Source organism: Leucoraja erinacea, chromosome 15 (assembly GCF_028641065.1).
Source record: "Leucoraja erinacea ecotype New England chromosome 15, Leri_hhj_1, whole genome shotgun sequence".
Taxonomy (NCBI): Eukaryota; Metazoa; Chordata; class Chondrichthyes; order Rajiformes; family Rajidae; genus Leucoraja; species Leucoraja erinaceus.
Genome location: NC_073391.1, coordinates 26,779,607 through 26,792,582, shown reverse-complemented (window position 1 = coordinate 26,792,582; position 12,976 = coordinate 26,779,607). Strand labels below are relative to the sequence as shown.

At 41.2% G+C, this 12,976-nt stretch overlaps 1 protein-coding gene across 6 annotated transcripts in view; it reads right to left on the bottom strand.

Annotated features, from left to right (window-relative positions):
• Nucleotides 1-12,976, bottom strand: part of gpam (glycerol-3-phosphate acyltransferase, mitochondrial) — a 121,874-nt gene that overhangs the window by 83,602 nt on the left and 25,296 nt on the right. For all 6 annotated transcript variants that reach the window (XM_055646947.1, XM_055646946.1, XM_055646943.1 and 3 more), the window contains 4 exons: nucleotides 8,513-8,634; nucleotides 5,753-5,875; nucleotides 2,863-2,936; nucleotides 388-501 (listed from right to left, as the gene is read on the bottom strand). In XM_055646947.1, the coding sequence (XP_055502922.1) occupies nucleotides 388-501; nucleotides 2,863-2,936; nucleotides 5,753-5,875; nucleotides 8,513-8,614 (413 nt within the window). In that variant the 5' untranslated portion in view covers nucleotides 8,615-8,634. The remainder of the gene's footprint in view (nucleotides 1-387; nucleotides 502-2,862; nucleotides 2,937-5,752; nucleotides 5,876-8,512; nucleotides 8,635-12,976) is intronic.

Here is a 12,976-nt window from a genome sequence, read left to right as displayed (position 1 = left end):
AGAAGCATTCTCTCTCTCGATACAGTTCACCAGAACATCATGTCTTAACGAGTTAAGTATTGAGGATACATTAACAGTTTCAGTTATTTTCAGTTGGTTTGTGCATCTCTGAAAAAGGTTTTCTAAACAAGCTTTTGCACGTAAATTGTATTCAAAACTTGGAATGCTCTTACCCATATGGGTGTGGCTGTTTTGTGGTCAACAAAATGCTCAGCTACTATGTGCTAAGGTTTGGTGAATGTAACTGTGCTGCATTTGCTGAATAAAAATCATTCAGCTTAAACAAGGGTGTCAGTCAGGTGGTGGGGGGGGGGGTTAAAGGGTAGGGGGCAGGAACTAATGCAGTATGTGCGAGACTTCCAAACTATAAAATTCAGTACTCCATACCTGGTGCTGTTTAAAACATTCTCAATCACATTCCTTGGAAACATATCACGATGCACATCTCTTTCCTGAATGAATAGGACGTAGCAGAGGCGTCGTGCCAACCAACCTCGGTATCTAATCACCAAAGCAAAGGGGTAAATATCAACCTATTTCATCACTGCTCCAACCCAGTACATAGTTAACGTGATAGACACAAAGTTCTGGAGGAACTCAGCGGGTTCAGCAGCATCTATGGAGAAAATGGGTCAGTGACGTTTTAGGTTGAGACCCTTCTTCAGATTGAAGGATAGGTGAACAGCTTGGGTCAGGACCCTTCTCCAGGCTCACGGGTCTTGACCCAAAATGTCACCTACCCATTTTCTCCAGAGATGCTGCCTGACCCACTGAGTTACTCCAGCATTCTGTGGCTATCTTTGGTATAATCCCTTTTATTACGTCAAAAATGATTTTAATAGACATCCAAATATCAAAAATGCTGCTGTGCCATAATTCAAAAATATATTTTCATGCACACTGCAAAATCCCAAAGAGTAATTGTGATCAAGTACACAACATCTGTCTGTCATAATTCAAGTGACATTTTGCTGTGTTAACATTATGCACCATTTCCCAATCAAGGATGCAAATTACATAGGCATCATATTTGCAGACCTTTGATAACAGCATTTCCAGCCTACTACAAGCTAACAACTATACTTGGTCTACAAGAAACAACCTAACTTCCCACTCTGTGCCACTAAGGTGGCAGCCACACTGAAAAACCTCAGATGTAGGCTAGTGTACTAACTTGTAACAGTCTAACTGTGGTATAGTTTAGTTAATTTAAGTACAAATTAGTAATTGATCAGTGTCTTGGGTGATGACTGAGATCACAATTATCTCAAAATGTTTCCATTGCTTTGGCACTTATCAACTGGCAGGAGAAAGTCAGATTCAGATTCAATCTTTATTGTCATTGAGCAGTGTACAGTACAGAGACAACGAAATGCAGTTAGCATCTCACCCAGAAGAGCGAACATCGAATAATGAACAGCAGAATATATATATGTACATACATTAGTGCAATTTATCTGGGGAAGGGAGAGTCCGGGGGGGGTGACTGGCAATCACCAAGGTGTAGAGTTAAGTAATGTAACAGCCGCAGGGAAGAAGCTGTTCCTGAACCTGCTGGTCTGGCAACGTAGAGACCTGTAGCGCCTCCCAGATGGGAGGAGGGTAAACAGTCTGTGGCTGGGGTGAGAGCCGTCCTTGACGATGCTGAGCGCCCTTCGCAGACATCGCTTGCTCTGGACACACTCAATGGAGGGGTGTGAGGAACCGGTAATGCGTTGGGCAATTTTCTCCACCCTCTGCAGTGCTTTCCGGGCGGAGACAGAGCAGTTGCCATACCATACTGTGATACAGTTGGTAAGGATGCTCTCGATCGTGCAACGGTAGAAGTTCAACAGAATCTGAGGAGTCAGATGGACCTTCTTTAGTCTCCTCAGGAAGAAGAGACGCTGGTGAGCCTTCTTGACCAGTGTTGAGGTATTGTGGGTCCAGGAGTGGTCATTAGAGATGGTGACCCCAGAAACCTGAAACTGGAAACATGTTCCACCTCCGTCCCGTTAATATGGAGGGGGGGGGGGGGGGGGGGGGGTGCGTGCCACCCCTAGACGTTCTGTAGTCCACAATGAGCTCCTTGGTCTTGGAGTTAAGGGCCAGGTTGTTGTCAGCGCACCATGCTGCTAGGAGCTGGACCTCCTCCCTATAGGCCAACTCATCGTTGTCGCTGATGAGGCCAATCACCGTTGTATCATCTGCATACTCGATGATGGTGTTAGTACCATGTACAGGCGTGCAGTCGTGGGTGAAGTGGGAGTAGAGGAGGGAGCTTTGTCAAGCATCTCCAGCAACCCTTTTTCAAACATCTCCAGCAAACAAGTTAGGGTGTGCTGGCAAGTCAAGTTTTGTCAGTATGAGGTCAACTGACCAAATGTTAAAAGACAAATATTCAACATACATGACTGGCGCTGGATTTATTTGGAGCCAGGAACCAAATATAATATGCCCTTTATGTTAACTGGACGGCTTTTCTCAGCACCCACACACACACACATATTGTTTACAGAATACTATGTTTACATATTCTGTTGTGCTGCTGCAAATAAGAATTTCATTTTTTCTATCTGGGATTTATGACAATAAAACACTCTTAACTCTTGGATTATCTTAAATTCAATGCTTTATAATTATATATTATCTGTGGTAACATTGAAAAGGAATCAGGATGAACTTAACTATGTTAATACAATCTTCACACGTGCCATTTCTGATCACTTTTTTTAAAAATGAGTAGGATCATCATCCACACATCAAATTAATCACAGCCAAATATGATGCCAGCTTTTGCAATGCTGTATCAATATGTTTTATAAATACCCATTTGTTAAACACAGAAACCAGCATCCACAATAATATCAAATTAGATCATACCTGGTGTGAGTTTCATTAATATAAATAACATTCCGTAGTCCTTGGGAAGGGATGCTGGTATTGAAAAGTTTATCCTGGGTTACAAAAGGACAAAACACTGAAGTCACCTTTAATATATGTGTGCAGTTGCACAAGCAAAAAAATAATTATTTTGTCAAACTTATTTCTGAGCCCATAACTTGAATAAGCAGAATAATTCATTGAAACACACATTGATATGATTTGGCCGCGGCAAGCCTTTCACGATGCTTTCACCACTCATTTGAGATAGATGCATGACCAGTTCTTTGGCATGAATTCCTTCCCTTTGGGCAAGATAAACATGGCCATTCTTCGACTTTCAGCAATTCTGTATTAGATCAGCAACTTCAATTTGAAATTTGAAAGGGTACCAACAATACTGGCTGGTGCATCAAGTTAAGAGGTAACATTCTTCAATGATAATGAAAAAACTTTCATTCACTGTTCTGATGAATTACCAAACTCGAGTCCTTATGGATAGGAATGGTTTAGAGGGATAAGGACCAAAGGCAAGCCAATGGGACTAGCTCAGGTGGCAACATTGATGGCGTTGTTAAATTGGGCTGAAGATTGGGGAGACCAAGTTAACCAGATGATTGCTATCCACCCAAATCTGCTACAAATATTAAGTATGCAGATCTAACTAGGACAAAATTAGGCTCTACAATGATATTCACTTCACTGAGCAGCCTTCTTAGACTATCAAGGCTCAAATATAAAAATATTAATAGTCTTCATTGAGGCAAGTTTAATGTACTTGGATCCATACAACAGCAAGGAATCAATATCTGCAAATGAAAGGGAAGGGAAAAACAACAAAATGACAAAAATATGTATATGTGAGGCAATATGGACTGCATCCATCCTATACTGTACCTAACTTACAGATCATAGAGTTACAGAGTCATACAGCGTGAAATCAGGCCTTTTAGCCTAACCTGCCCATGCCAACCATCATGTCCCATCTGCACTAGTCCCTCCTGCCTGAATTTGGCCCATATCCCTCTAAACCCATCCTATCCATGTACAGTGCCCTCCATAATGTTTGGGACATCATTTATTTATTCATTTACCTCTGTACTCCACAATTTCAGATTTGTAATAGAAAAAAAAAATCACATATGGTTAAAGTGCAGATTGTTAGATTTTATTAAAGGGTACTTTTACACATTTTCCTTTCACCGTGTAGAAATTATAGCTGTGTTTATACGTAGGTTATTTAAAAGAAAAAACACTATTTTCATTGTGGGGGTGGGGTGTGAGATAGGGAGGAGGTTTAATTAAAAAAAACATTGCGATTTGGATTGTGGGGGGGGGGGGGGGTGGGATAGGGGGGAGGTGAGGAGTGGGGGAGCAGGGAGATAAAGGGAGAGGGTGTGGGGTAGAGAGGGGTTATGGTGGGAGGGAGGGATTGACTGAGGGTAGGGGAAAGGAAAGGGAGGGAGAGGAGTGGGAGGGAGAGAGGGGAAAGGAGAGGGAAGGTGAAGAGGAGGGGGATGGAGTGCTGGGGGATGAGGGGGAATGGAGGAGGATAGGGGAAGGAAGAGGGATGGCGAGGCGCAGTTGGGGGAGCTTTGCTGTGACTCGCGTCACATTGGGGATCTCTGGCGTCACACCGGGAACCCCTCAGCCGCACCTGTGAAGTTGGGGACTATGGGTCAGTGATGGAATATTTATTTGGGAAACGGGGCCCAACGGGTCCGCACTTGGTCTAGTTTCCATTTTTAAATAGTCAGGAAAAAAAAATTAACTAATTTTAACGAATCTTTAAATTTCCTCCATTCATCCGAGTAAAAATACTGAGAAAATACCAAAAATTAGACAGGTAGAAAAAGTTGTTTGCCCCACCTCATCAGTTTGCCAAAGATTCATGATCCCCTCATCAGAATTAAGTCAAGCCTTCTTTGGAAGGAAATCTAAAGCACCAACTGTGCTGATTGTCAGCATATACAGCATGTTCTAACTGGTATTATTCAATTTATCTTCCTTTCTCAATAACCACTGAAACCTTGACAATGTTCCAACATGTAGCCCTGAACTTCTCATAACTTACTGAATTGAAGAAAAACAAACTTTGTATGCAAAGGATTTCATCCCTTAATTTTCTTCTGCTCTCTGAACAATAACCCACTCAAAGGGTAGAGTTCTTACTGCCTAGAAAATCAGTTGAAGGAAATGCATAACAAAAAAGAGGAAACTGTGTTATACTTTTCCACTTTCTTCACGCAGAATCTGGCTCCAAAATTACTAAAGCATGCCTATTAAATCAATGCATTTAATCTCTCCTTCAGTGATCAAAAATAGATTTCATGTAAATCTGGTAGGTCATTTCAAGTGATGCCAATGTCATTGAGCTAAGTATCCAATATATTAATTATTCGACTGCAACACGATTCACACATGGTAAAGGTACTTTGGCCCTGCATTTTGTCTGATATATCACTATAATTTTATCTTTGCCACTCCCTATTCTCCCCTCAGGCACAGGGTATAGAAGTGTGAAAACACGTGTTCAGGGACAGTTTCTCCCCAGTTGTTTTCAGGCAAGTGAACCATCCTACCAACAGAGGTACCATTTACCTCATTGGAGATCTTTGATCAGACTAAACATTATTCCCTTTGTCATGCATTTGTACACTGTGGACGAGTCGATTGTAATCATGTATTGTCTTTCTGCTGACTGGGTAGCATGCAACAAAAGCATTTTCACTGTACCTCGGTACACATGAAAATGAAATGAAATGAAATGATTCAATTTATTGTCATTGTCAGTGTACAGTACAGAGACAACGAAATGCATTTTTAGCATCTCCCTTGAAAGGGAGACACATGACAATAAACTAAACTATTATACACTGGACTCAATTACCCTGCTTAAGGGAGAGCAGACGTGGCAGCACCGTCCGACAAACGGTCGCTTTCTGTTCAGAATCGACTCCTTTCCAGTAGCTGCTGCGGACTGAAAGACCCCAGAGCTGGGACAGTATTCTTCCTGTAAAATATTACAACACAATAGGAATGGCATGAGAGGAATTCTAATGAATAAAGCAGCTGAAATGAAAAACCCCTCCAGGGCTTAAAAATTGTACTGTCAATGCCAACATTTCAGAACACATCTCCCAATCTTTCTTTAAAAGCAAAGCCAACCCAGGCATATTTTAGTCAATATATTCCTCCATAGCCATTTGAGATATAAAGACACAGAAAAAGAATATTCTCCCCTTTCTCCGTCACACATTAATTTAATACAACCACTGAAATGCACTTTGATAGAACTTTATCATCTCTAAACCACCTTGCTGTTAATACTATTGAAGGGTAGAAACCTGATTGGTGATGAGGTTCAAACAAGATGTCCTGGGTAAAAAACAAATTATTTTACATCACAATTTATTACCATTAAAGTCACATCTATACTTAGGGCCCGTGATAATTATCTCAAATTGTACTGTGCCAGGAGAATGATACTACTAGTAAAATCAGAAGCATATTAATCAGGTAACAAAATCAAAGGCACAAGGAAGTACAACGGTACTTTATTTTCTGGATTAAGGTTTTCCTTTAGTCAGCAGTGATGAGGAATATGCCAAAGTATAGTGCTTTATGTAAACCATGGAGTGGCACTTCAGATTCAAAAAATGTTTCTGTAGCTTAAAAGAGCATTTTAAAGGAGAAAGGAAAGGTATAGTTGTGACATTTGAGAGGGTTCTAGAGTTAAAGGACATTAGCAGCTGAAAACACAATTGCAACTGGTACAGCAACAAGATTTAAGGGTGATCAAGATATCAAAATGAGATCACCACAGCAAAAACACACAGCACCGGGCGGCACAGTGGCTCAGCAGTAGAGTTGCTACCTTACTGCGCCAGACACCTGGTTTCGATCCTGACAACGGATGCTGTCTGTACGGAGTGTGGAGTTGGGACGGTGGTGCATTGGAGTTTGTACATTAGTGCGGAGTTTGTACATTCTTCCCACGACCGCGTGCGTTTTCTACGGGTGCTCCAGTTGTTGGGTGTATGGGTTGTAGATTAATTGGCTCCAGTAAAATTGTAAATTATCCTTCGTGTGAAGGATAATGCTAGTGTACTGGTGCTTATTTTCGCATTGCATATCTACAATCAAAGCTGCCATATGAGTTAAGAGGACTGGGAAGGTTAGAGAAATAGGGAGGGTAAGATTGTGGCAGGATTAAAAAAACATTGTGAATTTAAAAACGGACACATTTCTTATCTGAGCTAGTGTATGTGAGCCACTATATGAGCGTGAACATACGGGGTTGAATATCATAAATGAAACAGTAAAAGAGTTTTAAAAAACCTCAGGATTACAGAGTAAAAAGAGGGAGGTCAGTCAGGGTGGCATCGCAATAGTCAGGCTAAAGAAGGCATGATGGCGACTAAGAATCTCAACCCAAAACATCACCCGTCCATGTTCTCCAGAGATGCTGCTTGACCTATTGAGTTATTCCAGCAGTTTATTTCCTTTTATGGCATGGTACAAGGTTTTAACAGCAGACAAGCTGAGGCATGAGCAAGTTTGCTCAATGTTATAGATATGGAGTTTAGTGGTCCGAGGGATGGCACAATCATCAAAAAACTGAACAACGTGCTTCAGTTTTAGACAGTAACCAGGCAGAGGCATAAAGTTGTTTGGAGATAAAGTTTGAGAAGCTTGCTTAAAATGATGGCTTTGTACTTTCCAATAATTAATTGAATGAAAGTTACTCTGTGAGCAGCAACATTCATTCAATTAATTATTGGGAAGTACAAAGCCATCATTATAAACCAACTTCTCAAGGAGCCAAGAGAAGATCCCTTGGCAAACTCCAGAGGTTTCAGTGCAATTTAGGATTGGAAGTCAGGACTGGTGATTCTCTAGATATTGAGTTGAACAACAGTGGCACAGCACAGGACAAATATCGTGTGGTCAACTCTGTCAAAGGCTGCCTGAAGATTAAGGAGGAGAGATTACTTTGTTCCAATCACACAGGATACACTAGTAATAGAATCATAGTTATACAGTGTGGAAACAGGCCCTTCGGCCCAACTTGCCCACACCAGCCTACATATCCCAGCTACACTAATCCCACCTGCCTGCATTTGGCCCATATCCTTACAAACCAATCCTGTTCACGTACCTGTCTAACTGTTTCTTAAATGTTGCAATAGTCTCTGCCTCAACTACCACATCTGGCAGCTTGTTCCATACACCCTTTGTGTCAAAAGTTACATCTCAGATACCTATTAAATCTTTTCCCCATCACCTTAAACCTATGTCCTCTGGTCCTCGATTCCCCTTCTCTGGGCAAGAGACCCCGTGCATCTACCCAATCTATTTCTCTCATGATTTTATACACCTCTGTAAGATCACCCCTCATCCTAAAGACAGAACTATTTACAGTACGATGGGAGGGATGAAAACCTAATTGGTGGGATTCACACAAGCAGGCCTCGGTCAGATAAAAAAACATTTTACAGTACAATTTATCACTCAATTTATAATCATAAAATGGAGATGTTTATTGCATAAAACATATTTTGCCTTTCTAGTGCCTCGTAAATAGAGATTTCTTCTATGAAAATGAAAATATTTACTGTGTTGGGTTTATGTTTGAAAGTTTGCTTACGAGCTCATCGCTGCAATTCTTCATTCTGTTACCAGCTTGTGCTCCAGAATTTGACAAATAGGCATTGTCGATCACTGAGGTAATCAGCACTGCATCAGCCATGCCTCCTGTTTACTGGAGTACTGCAAATGAAAAGTAGAATACCCTTTTATTAAAAAAAACATTAAAGTATGACAATTTTTTAAAATTTAAACTTAATATTTAAAACAAGGGGTCGGCCATTTAGAACGGAGATGAGGAAAAACTTTTTCACCCAGAGAGTTGTGCATCTGTGGAATTCTCTGCCTCAGAAGGCAGTGGAAGACAATTGTCTGGATGCTTTCAAGAGAGAGAGATAGTGAATGGCGGTGCTGGCTCAAAGGGCCGAATGGCCTACTCCTGCACCTATTATCTATTGTCATATATTTGCATATGACAGATTTCTTAACTATCCTTAGCTCAGTGACAGCAAATTAACCGCCAAGGCTGTAGATTTAAGCCTCATCCAGCAGCCTGACACTGCAGTGCAGCAGTGAGGGAGTGCTGCACTGAGCAGCAATATTTTCCAAATAAGTTGTTAAACCAAGGACATGATTGCCCAAGAGAATGTACTCAAGAGAATGTACAAGAGCTACATTTAGCACTCAACCAAAATCAAAAGAACACATTATCTGGTCGCACAGTTCATTGCTGTTTAGTCACAGTCATGCAGATGGAAAAAGGTTCCTCAGCCCACCACGTCAAGGCCAATCATCATTTAAACGGATCCCATTTTATTCTCCCCATATTCCCATCAACTACACCCGAACCTCCCCTGCAAACTCCACATTTATCCCACACTAGGGGCGATGTATGGTAACCAATTAACCTACCAACCTTTGTTTCCTTAGGTTGGGAGAGGAATTGGAGTCCCTGGGGGATACAGATGCAGTCACGGGGAGAACATGCAAACTCCATGATGACACCAGAGGTCAGGATTGAAATGGCGCTGTTAAGGTTAAGCCAGAGGCTCTACTAGCTGCGTCAGTTCATTGTCAAATTTCAACATTTTGTGAGGGATTATCTGTCATATTTCCTACATTACAAGAGTAGCAAGAGTTCAAAATCATTTCATAACTGTTTTGGAACATCTTGAGATAGTGCTGCTGCATAAATGTGTTCTTTCTTTCAAGAGAAAGGAACATTAATTACTTCCCTTCCATAAGTTTTAAACCATTGCAAAGGGTCAATCAATACCACAATGAAAGCTAATTGAAAGCATCAGCGCGCAAAGATTTGCTGCAGATCATTGAAGTCTAATACTGTGACCACAAAGAATGCTTGTGGGACAGATTTAATCATTTTTCCTGTCATATTGTACATTGTTCAAGTAATACAGAAAACTTGTGAGTGGGATCGACTTACAGCCATGATGTATTTTACAACTGAAGCAGCCCTGGCGGTGGACTGAATAATTATCAAGCATGCTTCACTCAAGCGGAAATCCCCATTTAGATTGAAAATTGACATACATTGTTAATGGTATGAACTTTTATTTATAAAACTGAACCTCAACGCGATTGTCTGTAATACTGGGCCAGCAATTTTCAACACGGTAAATAGTATGAAGTAATTTTCAAAACTCAATTGGTCAAAATTAAGGATAACGCACTTCAGAATTATTGGCAGGCATGCTGTGGAGTACTTTTCAAATGTCTGGAAGAGTATGTATTTATCATTACCATTGAACATTGACAGCATAGGGACAGACTCTTCAGCCTACAATGTCTGCACCGAACACGATGCCAAGATAAACTAATCTCATCTGCCTGCACAAGTGTACCCTGTATATACATGTGTACTGCTTATTCCATGAGCTTCATGTGAACAAGGGATTTTATGACACCATGATATGTATAACCAACTGATCAGATCTGATCTGCAGGGCGATTTCCCAGCAGGAGAGGTAGAGAGTGTGGATTTCATGAAGAGTCCACTGTTGGAGTAAAGGAGGGGTAGCCAGGCAACAATGCTTACGGTGGCGCTGCAAGCTTAAGGTAAACTTGCGCTGGACTTCAGGACATCCAGGGAGAAATACAGGGAAACCTGACAGAAGCACTGCTGCTCGGGTGAATGATCTGCCACAGAAAATCACAACCTAGTGCTTTGTCTGTTCTTCCATTTTCTCAATGCATTTTACAGCCCAAGAATTCCATGTGAAGCATCGTATAGGCAAATAAATGACAATTTAAAAACAAGAATATCACACAAATAGATGAGTGATCATTAACTTTATTGAGATGGTGATATTAGTTGCGAGGAGAATTATGTGCTAGAACGGCAGGAAATCTCCCCTAATATCATTGAACTATCACAGGAAGGTCTGCATAGATTCACTTGGGAAAGGTGCTGCAGAAACTTTCCTTTGAACAGATGGAAAACTCACCTTAAAATTGCTTGTGTTTATTACCCAGTTTTGAATTACAAACATTTATTTCATTTAGAAAAGGCCTTTTCTCAGCTATTTTATAATAATAAATTATTTTGCAAAACACTTAGTATATCGAGTTTTCGCCTTATGTTTTGAGTTTCAGTTTAGAGATACAACATGAAAAAATGCCCTTGAGCCCACCGTGTATACGCTGACCATTGATCATCCATTCACATCAGTTCTATGTTATTCCACTTTTGCATCCACTCACTTCATTGGAGGCATTTTTACTTGGGATATGGGAGGTAACCGGATCAAATCCATGCAGTCTCTGGCGGGAACATGCAAACTCCACACAGACAGCACCCAAAATGGGGATCAAACTTGAGTCTCTGGTTCAGTGATGCAGCAGCTCTATAAGCTAGGCCACCGTTAGATATTTAAGACTCCATTCTAACCACATATCTTCCATTGCAGACATACCTATTATCTGCTAAACCCACATCCGTTTACATACATAGGGCCACACCTCCTGTCAGAAAGAATGACTTAAAATATATGCCCCTAACACTTCAAAAGGAAGGTAAAGGCTTAGTTTCATCTCTAACTGCAGAACAATGACAATATCATTTGAGATGGGCAGTTGAGATCATTGCTAAGCTCTGACTTAAGTCCTGGCAGCAATGTGACCATTTAAAAAGCATCCTTATCTGAGGACCTATGATGCTCTACGTTTTGTTGTCCTTTACCTTGAATTATCTTTGTATTTTGTAACGTTTAAGATGAGGGGGAGGGAAGGGGGGGGGGGTGAAAGATGTAATAAAAACCTGAGAGTAATCTTTTTTTACACAGAGGGTGGTGGATGTATGCAACATGCTGCTGGAGGAGGTAGTTTACACAGGTACTATCACAATGTTTAAGAAACATTTAGACAGATGCATGGATAGGACAGGTTTAGAGGAATATGGGCCAAAGGCAGGCAGGTGGGACTAGTGTAGTTGGGACATGTTGGTCGGTGTGGGCAAGTTGGGCCAAAGAGTCTGTTTCCACCCTGTCTGACTATAATTTTTCTAGTCCTTTGTATTTGCTGCAACACGAGAACATTAGTGACACCGGCAAGCAGAACACACCTACAAATGTGCCAAACGCAGCACTCCCTCCATGTGTGTTAAATAACAGATTAGGATCAGTCTGAAGAAGGGTCTTGAGCCGAAACGTCACCCATTCCTTCTCTCCAGAGATGCTGCCTGTCCCGCTGAGTTACTCCAGCATTTTGTGTCTACCTTTGATTTAAACCAGCATCTGCAGTTCTTTCCCACACAGATTAGACTAGGAAACAGCTTCAGGAACTGGAACTGTGAACTGACACAAATGAAGTCGGCAGGCACGAGCATGAATCCTATGGATGAATACTATTTTGTAATCTGCCCTTTAATACTGCGAGCTCAAGGCACCACGTTCTACCAACTGTGTAACTATGTTCTCAGCTATAAATCTGGGATGATGAACTAATTGTTTGAAGAAGCTCAGATTTCAAAGACTACTGAAGAATTACTTCTGAGCCAAGTTCTATCATTGGAACTGTTTCCATTCCCCTTTTGACTAGAGGTTTCACCTTCAACTTACTGTATTTTTCATGGTGGTTTCCCCTGATTTGAACTCGGAGAATTACGGTAATAACCGCTCATAGGTACTCGGGGCTCTTGTGGACATTCTTTAACATGTTAAAAAATCTTCACGAGTCTTCACGAGCTTACCACGTTTCCCGAGTACCTGCCGTTAGTGTTACGAGCCGCTAAGAGACGTCCCCGAGCTCCGACATACCCGCTACGTACATTCTACATGCTTACCATGAGTTAGATTATTTTTTTAAACTCGGGAGAGCTCTTGAAGTGCCTCGTACAGTGGGACAGGCCCTTAATTCTGCCAGAAAAAAATGCAGTTTCATTTAATTTTGTTTTACAGATCAGAGACAGTGTTGCTCATGTTTCATCCGATAAGCATTTTGCTGAAGCACTGCAAGCACATTCCAGTGGTATTTTTCAGCCAATGCATACCGTATGCCAACCACAAAG